Source organism: Glycine max, chromosome 13 (genome assembly GCF_000004515.6).
Source record: "Glycine max cultivar Williams 82 chromosome 13, Glycine_max_v4.0, whole genome shotgun sequence".
NCBI classification, from domain to species: Eukaryota; Viridiplantae; Streptophyta; class Magnoliopsida; order Fabales; family Fabaceae; genus Glycine; species Glycine max.
The window spans coordinates 38,421,027-38,439,783 of record NC_038249.2 but is presented as its reverse complement, the minus strand read 5'-3'; the positions used below and the strand labels follow the sequence as shown (position 1 = coordinate 38,439,783).

The window sequence follows — 18,757 nt, the reverse complement described above, 5'->3', positions numbered from 1 at the left end:
CGGGAAGCTGTGTTTTTTTTATGTGTTTTTTTGTTTGGTAGGTTATGGGAATGTTTGTAGGCCCAGATCAACTTCCAATTGTTGACGGGAGTTGCTACGTGCACCCAGGTTTATTGTTGGGGCATCCAGCAAACAGTGGCGAAATTGTCTTTCGGGAATTCTTCTTCTGGAAGAAGGTTCTTCCGGAATCATTCCGGAAAACCTTTTTCCTGAAACATTCCAGAAGAACCTTCCGAAAGAATTTGTGATTTCCGGAAGTACTCCGGAAGAACGTCATTCGGAATGTTTCCGGAAGAAACTTCTTCCGGAAGATATCCATTTACTTTCGAAAGAAGGTTCTTCCGGAAGTTAGTTTATTTTAAAAATATTTTATTTTGTAATAATTTACTTTTAATGAATTTTTTTTAAAAAAAAACTTCTGGAAGAAGTACTTCTTCCGAAAACATTCCGGAAGGAGGGTCTTCCGAAAAGTGCTTCCGGAACCATTGAAAGGTCATCCGGAAGAACCCTCTTCCGGAATGTTTCCGGAAGAAGTACATCTTCCGGAAGAGGTGTTCCGAGAGCTTTCCGGAAGACTTGTTCTTCCGGAAGTCGTTTCATTACTTCCAGAAGAACCCTTCTTCCGAAAATCTTCCGGAAGATCTTCTTCCGGAAGTTCCGGAAGAACCCCTAACGGGTCTTCCGGAAGGCTCATCGTCACCAAGCTTCCGCCATTTTTTCCAGCGTCCTCTATCCTAAGGTTCATCTACCCTAAGGTTCAACTAACCTACCCTAAATGCTACATATACAGTGCAAAACAAAAGGAAAGCTAAGAAGAAGACCACCTACCTCGAATGCAAATGGAAGAGAGAAGCCTCGCGGAGAAGATGAAGGCGGAGAAGCCTCGCGGAGAAGAAGACCGCCAAGGAAGCTTGCTTTCGTGGAAGAGAGAAGAGAGGAGAAAAGCTTTTTCGCGGAAGAGAAGACAGAATGCTTCCGAAAGAGGGAAAAAGCTTTTTATGTTTTTAAATGAAGGGCAAAATTGACCTTTCAATAAATTGCTGAGAGCACCAGCAATATTGCTGGGTGCACCTAGCATATCCTATTGTTGACTCATGATGAGCTTTGGATACAAGGCAGAAATACTATATGGGCTTCGGGCCTCTAAGAGTGGGAAGAGAAAAAAAGAAGTGCACATAGCAAAGCTCTGTTGTTTTTTGCATCCTTTTTAATTATAAATGTGTTATTCATGCAACAATTCATATAATATAATAATTTATACAATCCATCAAGTTGTCTTCCAAATGGACCCCTAAAGTCCCCTGGACCTAATGTACTACTCCATCCACTTCTCTTCCACTGTTAATGAGAATTTAGGGATGGAACAGGAGGGATTTGTCTATCCTATCCCCCCCCCTCTATAAAAAAACAAAGCTGAGTTTGAATTTGGATTTTAAAAAGGTGGAGGTAAAAAATTGAACTCAACTTCATTCCATCAAATTTTATTGGATTCAGGTAACTCATCTCTCTTTTTTTAAAAAATATTATTTGTTCATATACTTTAAATAAATCATATATTAAGTTATTAATTACATTTTGATTCTATATATATATATATATATATATATATATATATATATATATATATATATATATAATTTAATAGAATAAATAACATAAACATATTTAAGAAATAAATTATAATTTTAGTTAAATGTATAATTTTTAATTTTGCTACAACTAGTATTATAATTATAATATTATTGTTTAAATATTAAAATAATTATTCTATATTTTAATAATTATAAAAATAAAATATGAAATAACTACATAATTATATAATTAATAGTTACATGTAATATAACAAAAATGTGTAGCGGGACAAATATGGGATGGGAGCAAAGTAGGGAGCGACATATCCATCCCTATTCCTGCTTTCTCAAGTCGAGGAAACCTAAACCCAACCTTGACTCCAATCAAAGTGGATTTTTCCCTTCAAACTTGAGGTGGGATCGAACGGATAGCCCAATTCAATTTTTATCAGCATGCCTAAATTAGATATCATTGGTAGCTTAGTTTGTTTTGTTGTTCAACAAGCTTTTAGATGCCCCTCCTCCATCAAATCCATTAACCAAACGTTAATAGTGCTCTTTCTCAAGATTGATAACCACATGCAAATAAATCGTTATAGGCTCATTAATCTATGTGAAAACATCTATAAGATCATAGCTAAAATTATAGTCACTCCTTCAAGTAAGTCATGCCTCAACTTATCTTTGCATGGAGGAGGTTTTTGGAATTATTAGCACCTATTACAAATGGGGGGCACGTGGCTTTCTTAGTGTATTAGGCTTCATCAATTATATACAATGAGAATGGAAAAAAAAAAATCTTATAACTTTGAAAGGTCAATTTTTCTCAAGGTAATTTATGTTTAAGTTCAAAATCCTTGAAGAAATTTGTCACAAAATTTATGATTTTGCATGCATATCTTAGCATCACAAATGCAAACAATGACATTAATGTATTAAATAATCTATTTTTGTTTAATCACGTTTTGAAAGGATAAGCTCTCGCATAATGCAAAATGTGTTGAATAGAATAAACTCTTGCCTCAAATAGTCTATGTAACTTCATTTATAAAATGCATTAAATAGGCAAAAAATCTATGACTAAATTGTGATACTCTAAGAAAATTTAGACACAACTAGAGGAGCAGTGATGTTCATCAAATTGGATTGATCCAGTGAACCTAACAATCCAAACCAACTAACTAAATTGGTTCAAATTAGTTTGGCCGATTATTCTTTTTTCACTTTGAATCCAAATCAAACCAATTATCAATGGTTTAATTCTAAAATTTGTCCTTCAAGTTGATAACCTGATCAATTTTTACTTTAGATTCTGGTGCTTAAAATTTTGTACCTTTTGTCTTTTTCTCTCTTCTTCATTCAATTTGATCTGGTATTATCAAGTCTCTTAATTTAATCATATTTATTATGTAATTTTTTTAATGTATTTTGAGTAAAAAAATTAATGATATATAATGATGTTTTTTTTAAAGGTCAATATAAATTGTTAATTTTTATAAGTAAAAATTAATGATATATATAGAAAATATTAAATAATTAAAAATAAGAAATATTATATTGTACTACTATAAGATTAAAAAATTGATAATAATTAAGAGATAAAAATTTGAAGAACATAATTCATTTATTTTTATCTTAATTCAATGTCTCAAACTATAATAACATATTTGGTTTAGTCAAAATTTAAATCAAACCAATCCAATTAAATTTGATAGTTCAAAATTAATTTAACCCAAAATCTGAATTAGATTAACTCAAAAACACACCTAGGGAGATGAGAAAGAGATTGTTTATTGTGTAGAACTTGCTACTAAATATTTTTAGTGAGTTCTTGGACCACTTTTGTGAGTCCAATGATATCAAATAAGGTGTAAGAACTTTTGTCATTTATTATTCTAGTAATAGAATCTAAATAACAAAAAATCTCTTTTCTCTCAAATGACATTAAAAAATAATATTTTTTTGAAAAAAAAAATTCTCAAAAGTTCTTCTCTTGGATTCCAACCTCCAGCATGGAGAACTTTTAAGCAAGAATAGTGATAGATATGATAAACAAAGATTCTTGAGTTCAAAAACCCCATTAAAGAAGCTCTAACATCATTCCACTTCTTTAGTTTAGTTCTTCCTTGCCTACTTTTTTATACGTAAAAATGCAAGATTTATAACCAATTTGGTCAAAACGATTCTACACTTGGACACTGTTCTTCTCATTGCACAGAAAAATATGTTGAGAGACGGATTGGTCTCATCTTTCTCCTTGCCCCCCGAAAGAGACGAGTTGCAGCACAGGGATACGAAATTGATTCATATTTCGCATTTTCTGCGAAAAAAGAACAAAATTCACAAATAGTCCACAACATCAGCCGATAATACAATGTAACAACTCTACCCAAAGTTTTCTATGTACAAAAGATATTGCTTCAGCACAAGGAGTACTCGATGTCCACCAAACGAGAAAGAATCTCCTCACAGCTTGGCCGTTGATGACATTCTGCCCAACACTCTGCAAACAAAACAAAACAAAACCAAAGTGAAGTAAAATTAGTTAAAGCAGATAGTTGAGTTCTGTCATCAACATGTAACAAAGGAAAGTTGCAGGGACCTGAAATCAGCCTGCCTAGAGGGCCTTCTGGTATCTCCAATCTGGAACCCTCATGCGCAACGGAATAAACCACCTGATCAGCAGAGAAAAATGAAAAATTTTCAATAAAGCACACGATAGAAACAGAAATCATCATGCAACATGAACAGTTAATATGTTGAATATACCCTCTCAGGTGGTACTCCTTCCCATGGTCTGTTCAAGGTGCAGAGTTCCCACATTATCACCCCAAGGCTAAAGATATCACATTTTTCTGTGAATGGTTCATTTCGAATAAGCTCAGGAGCCATCCATTCTGGAGTTCCAGCTGAGGAAGAATCTCTCATTGGAGATTCTGTCATTATTCTTGAAAGCCCAAAATCACATATTTTGACGGTCCAATGCTTATTCACTAGACAATTTGCACTTTTCAGATCACGGTGAACAACCTTCATTCGGTGTATGCACATCAAACCCCTACACACAAGCAAGTTGTTCTCGTCAAAATTGAGATGACATTTGAAATGGGTAATACCAACGTTCATAAAACTTAAAACTGAACTGGATATTCAACCAAGTTACTTGGTGTTCATAATTCATTTGTTAAATCATTATCAAATGGGTAACAATAAATGTATTTTTTAAAATGTATTATATTAATATAATAAGATAAAATAATCATTCCCAAATTAAATATTGTGACCAAATCCACAAAAAATAAATAATGTAACACTATTAACAAAAAAGATGACAGCTATTTAAAGTAAATGGGCAGGGAAAATTTTATGATTTATTGGAAGAGGACACCCATCGTAATTAATATGTAACACCTGTTCAGCATAAATGCCAATGAAATAAGATTCTAAGTATGAATAACCATAACACTTACTTGCATATGTCACGCAGCATCCGTAGTCTTCTCCGCCAATTAAGCTTTTTCTTTTGACCGCTCAAATGCATCAAGTAATACAATGATCCCAACTCCATATATTCTGTAACCATTGACAAGCGTGGAGGCTTTGTGCATGCACCAAGAAACAAGATAACTGCATACAATTTCATCACTGGATAAATAACAGCTGAATTCATAGGAAAAAAGCTACATGAGATACCTTATAACCAAAGTGTGCATAATATTATTCTCAAACATTTTGAGTAAGGAATATTTTATTAAAATAATTATATCAGTTGAAACAACAAAAGAGAACAATTCAGATTCACTTCCATTGATTACCATATATGAAATACAAAATGTTCAAGAACAATGTGAAAGTCACAGCTACAGAAGAGTATAGTACAGATGTTGGAGAATACCATTAGGATGTCGGAGCCGGCTGGAGGAAAACAAATACCAATTCAGAAAGGAAAGCACGAGTCAGAAAATGTTAATATAGAACACAGAATTGCTGAAAGACAACATATGAATGGCAACATACCTCAGAATAGATATCTCGTTGCAAAAGTCTTCCATATTTTCAGCAGTTAAATCTTGCTCTAGAAAAACCTTGATTGCAACATCTGTGCCATTCCATATGCCACGGAAAACTTCTCCAAAGAAACCTAACAAAGAACAATACATCAATGGTCAAGCAACTATTACTTTACAAGGTCATCCGTCAATAAGTCCCTTGAAACAGTAATTGACCATAAACCTTAAAGGCTTAAACTTGCCAAAAGGAAATTTTATTTTTCTAAAGTTGATTAGCACTTCCACTTAAAATTGCATTACATAAATACACTCCAACTAAATACTTAAACTCCTTTCTAATAAAGCAAATCAAATCAAGATATTTCCCCTCTTGTACCTACTGAAACTTAAAATCAACATCTTTGCAATTCAATCAAGACTCTTAACCTACTTTCCCGTATGAATGATTTGAAATCATTATATGTGCCGATCATAAATCATATGATTTTAACTGCAAGAGGTAATACATACCTATCCCTACGCGAGTTCCAACAGTCAATTCTGAGAAGTCAATGTTCCATTTTTCATATGGTAACAGAGGTTTATTATTGAACATTGGAGATTCCAGTACTTTATTCCATGTTGACTCCATTTCATCATTCACTCCGTATCTTGATGGCCCACTTCTCTCAGAAGCCTGGCCTCTATAATCATGTGGTGAAGATGGTAATGACATTGCCTTTTGTGAAGTTCCTTGGTCACGCTGAAAAGAATATAGGGCAGATCTTTCATCATGGCCATCAAGATGGAAATTTGACACCTGTCATAGCAGAATGAGAATCACATGTAGAGCATGAAATATAAATTGAACTGAATAAGCAAACCCCTCACCCTCTTCTAAAAAATGGGTAAAAAGACACTTCATGTTTGAAACAAAAGCTAATCCAATTATTTTTTGGGCCAAGCCACACATGTTAATTGTTAATACTATAACCATCAACAAAAAAATATACATAATTCACAAGACACTAACTTCAATAAACCATACATTTTTAACATATTGAGGTTGGAAGCCGTGTGCAACCCTGATGCAGGACACCCTAGCTCAAAGAAAGCTTAAGTTTAAAATCAAATTGACTCCATATTCTGGCTTAGATCACAATTATGAATTATCCACAGTTTTAAGAATTAACAAGTGTTCCATTTTACATTTTCAGTCATAGCAGCAGTTTTGTGGTGGCTTTATTTCCTGGTCTACTGTTGTATATGGGTTTTGTTTTGTTATTTAGAGGTGTATTGAGTTTTGTTTTAATCTCTTCCCTTCACAGATTTCGTGATAGTAGAGTTTCAATACTTATAGAAATAGGACTCTATTATAAATCTTGTGGGATAAATTACAGGTCTATTTAAATGGTTGTAATGAATCTTTTTTTGATAGAATATACTTTAAGAACTATGAAAGCATAACTTGCTTTCATGATTGTGATATAATCAAACCTTAGGGGGGGCATTTGTTTCATAGAATCTTAATGAATTCCTGGAAATATGAAGATGGGAATATAAATTCTCATGTTTTTTACAAGTGTTTAAAAAAGTATTCCCGGGTATTATTGATTCCTAGGAATGCTATAATTTTCTTTTTTACCATGCTTTCTTACATTTATATTCCCATGAGGAGGGGGAAGGAAAATGACATTCCCATAGGAATGTGAAAATTTATTGTCTAATAAACATGTATGTAACTTTCTTTTTTATTTAAATTATTTTATATTTTAAATTTTAAAAACTATTCCCAGGAATGTTAAAATGTAACCAAACATTTTTTTTTTAAATACACGGGAATGATATTCCCATGTTATATTCCTGGGAATAACATTCCTAAGAATGTGAGAAGAATCTGTGAAACAAACGCCCCCTAGGAGTGATGTTTAGGATCTAAATTCCTACTTGTACTTATTTTTTCTATTCTATTTATTCCCGATCCTGGTCTTTTGGTAGACATCAATAATCACCAGATCAAAACACTACATTCAATTTGTACTAAAACCCGTCAGGGTTCAGACCCAAATATATCTGGCAGGTACTGTTCAAACCACCCATACAGGCACTGTTTTGACCCTTTAAACCTTATCCTAAAGATCATCTTTGACCCTATTCTTCCAACATCAAGACCTTGTTGATTTTATTCTAGCATCAATGTCTGGTAAATTTCATGTCTTACACATAGTTAATCTGTTTTACTTCAACACTGCTCCTGTTTGGGATACTTCAGATAATCTTCCCTAACATTTCAATTTTTTTCCAACAGTAATCACCCCAATAACAAATGTCCTTGCCAGTAAAATCTTTTTGGTGATGAAGCAGAAACAGAAAAATTATGAGAAATCAATATTGACACCCAAATATTAGAAGATACGGAAGAACCAAATCAAGAAATATTAGCACAGAGAAGATAATTTCTTAAGATGAGATTTTTCCAGCCAAGACAATTCTGAAGTAATTTGCCAAACACAATATTTTTGAGAAACAGATAAGAAGAGATATGGAAATCAGTCAACAAAATGATAGCCATGTTCATCATGACTGTCAAAAAAATTGAGAAAACTTAGGTTTAGAAGCAAGATATAAAGAGTTGTTTGATGAGATGCTGAAAGACGCACAGGCAAAGACAGAATAGAAGGTTTAAATAATAGCAAATTCCACTGTTAAAAATAATGCAGACATACATTTTTCTGAAGATTTGCATCACTACTACTATTGTTTGGAGAATTGGGGAATGAGTTATCATCCCCTCGTTCTCTCAAGAGACGGTTTTGCTTCAGAGTTTCATTCATTGCCCGTACAGCCCTACAGTGAAGAGATCTTGGGTTATCACAGTATTTCAAACATCTAGCATATCAGCACACATACAGAACATTAAACAAATAAAATAACAAATAACTATGAAGTTTGGAAATTGGAATAGAAGGATCATTAATGTACTCAGACACAGGTACATATCACAATCACGCATTAGTTGCATTACTTATTTAGCTTAAAGCATAAACCAGACAAAGCAGTCAAGTCTCCGGTCATAACAATATAACAAATTAATTCGTTTTGAAGTTAGAAGAAAAGCAAAGATTAACTGATCAAGCAATTCAGACCCAATGCATTTTTATTTTACACAAAATATCTATTAAAAATGTAGAAATATACATGGCACAAGGAGTAAGGAATCCTCTTAAAACAAAGGAGGAAAAAAGGGAAAGAATTAAGAAAAATAAATAAAGATGCTCATCCGGCATCCCTTTCATATCAGGTAAAGGAAACCCTTGCTAATAAGCATTTAGCTCAATTAGCACTGGCTCACTTCACTTGGATGCAATGACAATGTCAGAGGTTCAACCTCCACTATCTCCCTCCCCTGTGACCTATTTGTGTCCTTGCACCTCCAATGTACTAGAACAAAGTTTCGTCCATAAAAGAGGAACTAAACATCTGAAACTAAAATTATTGCATTACATTCAAGTCAAATGCACCATACTACAGCAAAAAGAGCATATCCCAACAGAGTAGGTAGTGTTTGGTCCAGCTTTTTTAGGGTTCTCATCTCGTTAAAAGAAGAAGCTCCGCCAATTAGCTTCATTAGAAGCTCTATTAAGAGTTTTTCTAAAATTGCTTTTGACCCAGCTTCTCCTTTTAAAGAAAAATAAAGAGAAGCCCATACAATACAAGCCAGGCCAAACACTACCAAAAAAAGGGCAGCCCAGTGCAAAAGGCTCCCACCATTTAAAGGTCTACGGGTCATATTTACCAAGCAACCCTCCCCCAAAGCAGAGATACGATACTGTTTCAGTTGTAAGAACCCACCGCCACAAGGCTCAACCTCTAACAGGGTAAGTTAAAATACTTAGATCACAGTGGGCTTCATTTACCTCTGGATTGAATAATATGAATATGAAAGTAAAGATACAGAAAGACAACCTAAAAAAACCACAAATGAAATGAATAACATCCAACTTCAAAATTGGCAATGATGTTATCTTTGCTCCACAAATAAATCACATCCAGCTTCAAATGCCAAAAGATGTTACGTCTACCCCAACTGGACCAAGTTTTATGAACCTCTATTAATACAAATTACCAGTTCTGACCTGGGCATCTGTAATTGTTTACAAGATTTTAAAATAAATAAATAGAAGACCCTTACTTGATGAGTTTGGTTGCTGTGCTAACACCATTTTCTACTAATGGTCAGTTAACCTAACAGAGAAGTCAAATAACTAAAAGAGAAGCAAAAATCAAACTCTCTAAACTTGAAAAACCAAATGCAGAAAATAACAAAAAAGGAAAACCAAAGGTTTTAAAATAAAGAGTTGATTACCTAGATGTCTACCAAAAAAAAATTATGTTCAATGAACAGAATGATCCAGGGAAGCTATCATCTTTAACATATCCACGCACAAATGCATGTGAGAATGCATATGTCGAAAAGGAATGTATCACATGGAAGAAAAAATGCCAGAAAATGGAAACTCAGTGATTCACTCAAACATTTCAAAGCAGACAACACAATATACCAAAGAAAGCACACTTCACAATGAAGCAAGTATAAATCCAGAAGCATCTTAGAACAACAATCAACCTTACGATATCATCTCCAATCTCTGGTGTAATGCTGATGCTTCTTCTTCGTATCCGACGAGCTTCTGACGAGGATGTGCCATCTGACCTATAGCTGGATCTGCGAAATGGACAAACTCCTTATAAATCATGTATTTAAGAAATCATGAGAAAATAAAGAACAAGGGACAAGAGCAAAATAAGTAAATGCCAGCCGACACAATCTCATTCCACTTAATCCCATTCAACTCAACAAACCTACAAGTAGGAGGAAAGACATGCTTTTGCATGAAGGGTATGTAAGAAAACAGAACTTCAAAAGCAGCAACAACCCACAAAAACAAATTATGAGCAGAAAAGCAAATCATTTCTACAGTCCCTAGTCAACTATAATTTTTTCTACTTCTTTATTTGGTTTTAAGTTTTGTCAGATACGATGATAACACCTCAGGCTTGAACAGACATAAGACTGAATGTGAAGATATTAAGATAAAAGCACATACTTGATGAGAGTTATACACAACATTGTTATAACATTACAATACTACAAAAAGTTATGTTGAGTGTTTGATTGCCCCTCAAGAAGCACATCATTAGATTATATATATATATATATATATATATATATATATATATATATAAAGAGAGAGAGGAGGGATCAAGTTACTCCAAGAGTAACTCTAAGAGAGTTACTCCTCATCTCACCATTCATTTTCTTGTAATCTAATGGTTGTAATTAGTCACTTATCTTAACCATTAGATTTCAAAAAAAAAAAATGAATGGTGAGGATGGAGAGTAACTTGATCCCTCCTCATATATATGAAATCCCTAATTTTGTTTCATTCCAAAATTCCAATTGCTTCAATTTCAGAAGATAGAGTGAATAAGGCTATAGGCTGCATGTTTTGCTTTCATCATATGCATTTGTTTTCAAACATGGGCTAGTGTGAGGCCTTTATAGATCAGAAGAAACAAGCGTGACAGCGGTAGCACAACACTAGAGTGAGTATAATGGCTCCACTGTCTCTGCCAATATTGCCTTTGCTACATGGCTCACAAGCTTGATTACATTCTTATAGTGAAGAATTGAAAGGAAGCAAACGAATTGGTGATACTAGTAGGATCGCTGATTCTAAAGTGCGCAGAGAAAACTGGTAACTTGTTGCTGAGAAGAGTAATGGGCTACTTACAAAAACATGTAATGCCCTATGACTTTACATTTAAGGGATAATAAAGATTCAAACCTTGATGTAGCCTGATCATCGGTAAAATCTCTAAACGTTGTCCTATCACCACTAAGCATGGACCTTCCACGTGCTCGAAATGATGGATGTTCTGGACTGCAAAACCAGAAATATTTCCAACACAAAAAGAAGGCTGAGAAGTATTTAGAATTAGGAGACTGTTTAGATTAAGATACCTTTGCCACTAAATGCAAAATGATAACATACATAGAGCAATTCGAAAGACAAACTTGGAATGTCCTAAGTACTAACCAAAAATATTAATGGAAAATCTCCACTAAAGTTAGCATTATTCTATTCTATCAGGAAAAGTGAAATTCATTCTCAGTTTCATCACCGCAATTCTGACAAGTATTTTTGCTCCAATCATGGCCATGCAGTGCTAGTGCATGCATCGAACTAGGGCTGTCATCTTGTGCCACACCCAAAACATCAATGTCTTTAGTCATAAATGCATAACTTTTATAAGTCCAAATACACTATGAAGACTATAGAGACCAAACATCAACCTTCTGAAGCCATGAAATTTCTCAATAATAAGTAATTCTACCTCTAAACTGTCCATACTAATGTCAATAAAATGTCTTTATCACAAATAACCATGTGCAGTTATCGTCACTTTCTCCCAATATGATGCTTGTTCTTGATCTTCTTCCTATCTACTATGATACACTACTACTGAATTTCTCAGTCTGAAACCAGACAAAGAGTGCTGTGCAATCAATAATTAAGTATATCAAGTAAATTCACCTATGCTGCTTCCAAGAATCACCGTGTAGTGTAAAAATGAAAACTATGATAGAGTAATAGTGAATTTCACTATCTCACAGACCATGACCATTACTTCTGTGAAAATTTGTAATATGAGAAACAAGCATTCCATATCTGGCAAGACTAATCAGTAATCATAAAATCTATCCTATAAAATTGGGTACAGAACAACTTCAGATAACATTCCATACTTGTTCTTGCCAACAATGTCTACAGCTATGCCTTGTAGTGTCACACTCTAGGCTCTGGCCCATCAAGACTCTAAACCATCAAATACTGACAGAGACCAAGAGAACAAGAGCAAACCAGTATTGAAAAAACACTCATTGCCATCAAAGTTAAATGAAAGGTTTTATCAAACAAATCAAACAGAGAAAAGATTCTAAACACCATGATCAGCAAAGTAACAAAAACCAAGATCATTTATAATATGGATCGTGTGTTTGGAACCTAAACCAAACTTATGCATACCCACCTTGAACTAGCTGTCCTCTGTTCAGCAATGACCTTTCTCCGACTACGCCGACCAAATGCAGTAGCAATGTTGGGTTCACTATGTGACAAACTAAGATAATTGACAAAAAAAGAATTCAAACAACAAACAGTTTGTACTTAGTACTGTACATTTTTACAGATTCTAGTAAAAAAGCTTCCCAAATTATACACAAAAAACTAATATAATAAAAACTAGAGGTGAAGAAAAAGTAGACCATCTGCAACTGAAATGAAAACGAGAGAAAGCCACCATGAAACATGGCTGATAAGCAATGGAAAGTATTACCTTAAATTGCTATTTGATCGTAACATCACGTTTCTCAAGGAAAGGCCTGATACATTCGAAGATGCTTCAAATCTTCTATGGAATTGGAGGTTTTCCTCCTTCTCAGCACTGTAAGAGGGGACACAAAAATACCATCAATTAACATCTCTTGAAACTGGAAGAAAAGATATAAAGATTAAAGATAGAGGTCTAAAGGTTTTGTACCTATAGTCTCACAATTCATTTATCATTGAGAATGTAGGAATGTTGTATTTGACCAAAATGTTCAGTGCAAGATAAATTTGACAATTATTTGGCAAATGCATAAAAAAAAGCTAATGGCTTTATGACACTTTTGAGCCCAATGTTATCCTAATTTTGAATTGCAACAACAATGTTATCTGTCTGATGCTGATGTGGTCATGCCATTTTCCAGCATGACATAAAACCTTATGGCAATGCTCTTATTGAATTTGTTGACTTGGAGATGGCGTGTCATAATACTAGATCAGGAAAATAAGAGTTGCAACATTATTGCAGCAATTTAATAACTACAACATAACATTGTTGTAATTAAAATTAGTGTAACCATAATCAAATTTAAAGGGAACAAAAATGTTATCGAGTCAAAGCAAAAATAACAACAGTTTTTAAACCTGTTAGAATCTAACCTCTCTGAAACCCCAAATAAAGGGCTGTTTGGTTCTAATGGTGAATCACAAGAATCATTTTCTGCTGAATCACTCTCTCCTGCAGAAATGTGAGTCATAAAAACTGACTTGGTTGATCGTGGTAACAATTGGCCTGGAAATCGCATAAGATCAACCAGCATTTCCAGAGAATTTAATACGACTATCACAGACATATGCTTGTATGAATCTTGACATTCAATAGCTCCATCATTTGGCAAGCCCTGATAAAGAGAATGGTAGTACAAGATATATCCTTATAAATTATATATGATGATGAACAAAAATTGAATAATAACAACAACAAGCCAAGCCGTTATCCCCCACTAGGTGAGAAGAGAGTGGCAAACTAGTATACAACATTGAGTCACAACCATTAATTCTTATGCTAAATGCATTGTAAATTTGTAAGTATATTCAAACATTAGTGAACTGGCGGTCAAGTGTAGACAGTGTATGGCAGAGAGAAATCGAGCCCACCAACAGAAATCAGAGCTTACCACCATGAGCCTACTTTCAAGACCAACAGTATCAGCTAATACTTTAAATAAGATAGCTCGAGGACGGCAAGAACCATGCTTTATTTGCCCCAGCATCTGGACTCCTCGATTCTCAAACATGTGAGAGGTTTCATCTAGTGCAGCTTTTGCAGGACTTTCCACATTGGGACGCTTATAAAAATCAGAAACCTGTTCATAAATAGAGGACAAAATAAGCATAAAACACCTTTAACTATGTTTAGAAAATAAACTAAATAATAAATGAAGTCAATAAAAAGAAAGTTCCCACACATAATTAATCTAATTCCTATAAAGCCCACCAACAGACTTGTAAATAATATGATTTCTTCCAAAACAAAGTTGTAGCTGACCATGACTAACATCAGAAAGCAAAACATATTAACACAGACGAGCCAAATGAGTTTAAAATAAACATGTTTCTTGAAAAGTTTATACTATTTCTATTGTGGAAATTTGCATTTTGAAAATTGTTCCGAAATAATATGCATCAAAATTGTAAAATACATTTTTGTAGAAGGAAAAAATTAACTTCCAGGTTCCAATTATGACAATAAAGCAACAATAATATGCTAGGATATCTTTATACATAAAACAAGGGCAGCACAATAAGATGTGGTAAAATACATACTAATCCAGCTATCTTCTTAATTATGGCAGCTGGATTTGCGTTTAATCCTCTAACTAATGCCATAATTAATTGCTTTAACATGGATAGCTTTTTATCTTTCTCTGAATCCACAAGAATGATATCAGCCTTAAAACCCTCTCCACCCAGAGCATGAAGTTCGTCCAAGGTAGGAATACTATAAAAAAGTTCTTTGAGTCTTGTCTCCTGCATGTTATCAAATTAATTAATTAAAATGCAGTGTTAGGAAAATCATTTTAGTTACACATCAAGAACCAGGATACCATCAATACATGTCACGATCATGAATGAGCAGAGGTTATTGAAACACATAGTAAAAATTATCTGATGCAGCTAAGTAATCATAAGAACTTGAAAAACCATATTTAACAGAACATAATAAAATAGGATTAGCTCCCAGCAAGAAATTTCATCTGATTACAATCTGAAAGTTTACAGAATAACACCTGCAAATAAAATACATAAAATATTTTTTGCCAATGTCAAATTCCAGATTGTACTGAATTTCCCTCTCTATGCATAACTAAATTATAATTTCGTTAATGAACTACTTAGCAGAAGCTAAAGAGACACCTTTAGTCTCTGTAATCACTAATCACCACATTTAAAATGTTCAATTAAACAGCAATAACATGCACATTGTAACTTAAGCTCTACTAATTATAAACCTCTTGTGTCGAGCAACACCAACATCTGTATAATGCAAGAAACAATCTTTAACAAGTAAATGCAGAAGATTGTTAATACTATTCCTACAATGTATATAACTTGAGCACTAGTATGAAAAATAAATCCACAGTTCTGTGTAACCCTCTCTCACACAATCACACAGATAAACCTTCTTTCATTTTTGGTCAAAAATAAATATTATGTAAAATCATTTTTTGAACCTGCACTCCATCTAATAGCTTAAGCTTTTAAGAGAGACCTTAACAAGAAAATATTACTAGCAACTCTAGGATGAGCGAATAGACATCTTACATACTAAGAAGGTAATGTATAAATCAATCCTCACCGGAATGACTGAGTAAAAACCATTTGGTATTGGTTCTGAAAGCATTCCAGTCTGCCAGAGTGTTTGTGATGCTTTCAGAGAAGACAGCACATCTTCGACAACATGTCGAGGAGATTCCTTATTACTTAAGGTCTCATCTTGAGAACCCAAAGAAACAGATCCAAATTTTTCAACAAAATCTGAAGGCCACCACAACACATTAGATGGCCCTTGCTCTGCCGGCCCTGCATCTTCTCGTGTCTCCTCCATGTTCTTATATATTTAGAATGAAAAACCATTTCGCCACAATTATTAACCCATAAGAGACATATCCAGGCTAAAGGTTGTTCTTAAAATAAAAAATCATTGAAATATATATTTCAGTAACTCCAACTGCTTCAAGCTGGAGATCATGTAACCTGCATGAACCAAAAACCAAGGATATAACATATTAAAAAAATAAAACACCAGATTTCAAAGTAATGAAAATTTTCAAAATCGTAACACATGAAACTGAAGCTTACAACAAAGAGCCAAAAAAGATTACTATACAAAAACAAAAGTAGCAAATTTGTTAGCATTGCCCGAGCTCCACTGTGCATGAATCCCATGACACTAATGGATCATTCACTTAGATGATTCCCAAATCAACCATAGATGGTAAAGTTCAGAACTGATATTATCACTATGGTGAGCTCAGGACACCAGGAAGCAATGACTATCTCAGTCCAAATCATTCATAATAAAAGAGTAAGTCTCTTTGTGCAAGTTATCACATTTCCAACAAATCATTATTCATATGAAAACTATAAGCATCATCAGATACCAAACCCGCAATTATGTAACCTATTTGCTCTCTCAGAAGGAAACAAAAATGCATGAATAAATGTTGACTTATTGAAACCTTCTGTAGACCATTTTCAACTCAGCACTTTCCCACTATTAAAAAATGAATACAAAGGAATCACCATGATGCATCCTCCTAAATCAAACAAACAGATAATGACAAAGACATATATGAGAAATATCAAATATCTAGATTAAAGTGCAGAACATATCTTCAATATTGGAGGTGTAGAAAAAGTTATACCATGTAACTGTGGAATATTCATATAACCAAACCATTCTTGTGAAATCTGTCATCACACCTATATAATGTATTGACGACAGAAATTTCCACTCCCATCTATTAATTACAATTGTAACTCCAAATGTTATTGCATCTACATTGAAATTCTTATAATTTCTATATTAACTAGTTTTAAATATTCTGACTGTTTTATTTATCCTCTCCTAGTGGGATAAAGCTTTTTGTTGTTGTTTACTAACTTATAAGTTATAATATATTCCTCTAGAGTGCCAATGCAAAGAATAACTCGGTCACCTTATATTTGACCAAAATAGTCTGTATACGAAAATGATACAAGTAAATAAGTAAGATAAGCCCCACTGAAGCAAGAAGGAATATTTCACCTCATGAATAAACACCAGGTCATAAGAATAAGACAACATCAATACCATTATCACTCTTTACAATTCGTTGTTGTACTATTCATTGCACATCCAAAGGGAAACTCTTGGCACAAAACTAAATTCCCCAAAAGTATTTATAATTGCCCTTTATTTTGTATGCCAAAGAATCTCTCCTATCCTTGCTTCTTTCAAGTATGTTCATTTCGACCTGTATTATTAGCACAAATCGTACAATCTCCATCCTCATTTTTTCAGCTAAATTGAGTATTCCTACTCAACGCCAAGTCTATTCTTTTTCCATGGTCAACTTTGTTTTCACCTTTTTCCATTAATTCTTGCCCCTTTTTTATGGTTTCTACATTTTGTTTTAAACAACAAAAAAGGGAAAGCTCCGAATTATTTTGTCTTGTTTTAAACCATTTCCTTGTACTGTATTAGTTTATTTATGTATTTTCATAATCAAATCAGCATGAGAAAAAAAAAACAGAAAAAGGTAATAATAAGTCAGTAACAATCCAGCACGCGGCACAGAGACAGAACTAGTTACTTGTATGACAAAAATACGACTCAGAAACTTCCTAACACGGTAGATTGCTCTCATAAATCCGCAAGAAAAATCACAGCAGCATTAAATAGTTTGAAAGCACATGTCATATCATATCATAACCTCTTTAAAAGAGTGCCTGCACAGTTCAATTCAAATTTCAACCACCTAACACTGCAAAATCGCGAGTTCAGCCAATTCAACGATCCAAATTCAAATTCTCAAAAACCAACAGTATCGCAATAACAATGAAAACCACATTCAGATCAAACAAATGACCTACTTACATCCCACACATACTCAACTCCACTCGCAGCAAATCACAAAAATCGAATTGAAAAAAATTAACATCTTCGAAAAAGCACATCGAAGAACCAATGCGAGGAGACAGAAACAATGTCTGAAGTGAGAATGCTAAGCCATCGGAAAGAAGAAGCAAAACACAACCGAATTGAAATCGCTAGCAATAATAATAATAAATACGAGTAAAAGCGGAAAGTAAAATGATCAGGGAGATAGAAGGAGTAGCAAATTCACCGGCAGCAGATCCAAGCATTCGAGTCCGAATCTGGGTTTGCGTCCAATAGCATTTGAATCTGAATCAGCTAAAAATAAGGCGGAATCATGGCTGCGCATAAAAAAGAAAGGAAGAGAGAGAGAGAGAAGAAAAGTGTGATGTGAAGGAGGAAATGAGAGATTTGAGGTTGGGGTTTTGGATTGATGATGGAAGAAGAAAGAAAAGAGAAGGGATGATGCGCTTTTTGTTTGCAGGGAGAGGGAGAGGGTGTGAGTCACGTGCAGTGCGAGAGGGATCTGGGAACCTCTCCCCGACAGCCAGCTAGCAAAAGGGTTGGCTCACCAACATCCACAACTTCTTACGCGTCAAAACTATTATGCTCTCCTCTAGCCTATAGCCTATAGGCCTCTCTACTCTGCCCTTTTCATTATT

At 34.1% G+C, this 18,757-nt stretch overlaps 1 protein-coding gene across 3 annotated transcripts; it reads right to left on the bottom strand.

Moving 5' to 3' along the window:
- Nucleotides 1-3,757: 3,757 nt before the first annotated feature.
- LOC100810612 (probable serine/threonine-protein kinase SIS8) lies at nt 3,758-18,757 on the bottom strand. Of its 3 annotated transcripts, XM_026125160.2 has the most exons (18): nt 18,346-18,757; nt 15,813-16,210; nt 14,780-14,983; nt 14,131-14,319; nt 13,613-13,854; nt 12,963-13,070; nt 12,657-12,746; nt 11,411-11,506; nt 10,188-10,286; nt 8,287-8,407; nt 6,092-6,380; nt 5,589-5,712; nt 5,467-5,486; nt 5,042-5,198; nt 4,341-4,629; nt 4,174-4,246; nt 3,961-4,074; nt 3,758-3,891 (listed from the first exon to the last, which is right to left on the bottom strand). In XM_026125160.2, the coding sequence occupies exons 2-17, from the start codon at nt 16,059-16,061 to the stop codon at nt 3,992-3,994; spliced, it is 2,433 nt and encodes an 810-aa protein (XP_025980945.1). In that variant the 5' UTR covers nt 16,062-16,210; nt 18,346-18,757; the 3' UTR covers nt 3,758-3,891; nt 3,961-3,991. The 3 variants fall into 3 exon arrangements, with proteins under 3 accessions (XP_025980945.1, XP_040864367.1, XP_006594822.1); XM_041008433.1 differs by having other exon boundaries at nt 3,758-4,074; XM_006594759.4 differs by lacking the exon at nt 12,657-12,746 and having other exon boundaries at nt 3,758-4,074.

Bases quoted from the DNA above. Each gene is read 5' to 3' on its own strand.
- LOC100810612 (XM_041008433.1), bottom strand. From the start codon at position 16,061: ATGGAGGAGACACGAGAAGATGCAGGGCCGGCAGAGCAAGGGCCATCT. The intron at 14,984-15,812 runs GTGAGGATTGAT...GATAACATGCAG, and splicing joins GTTTTTACTCAGTCATTCCG to GAGACAAGACTCAAAGAACT. The intron at 4,630-5,041 runs GTAAGTGTTATG...GCTTGTGTGTAG, and splicing joins ATGCTGCGTGACATATGCAA to GGGTTTGATGTGCATACACC.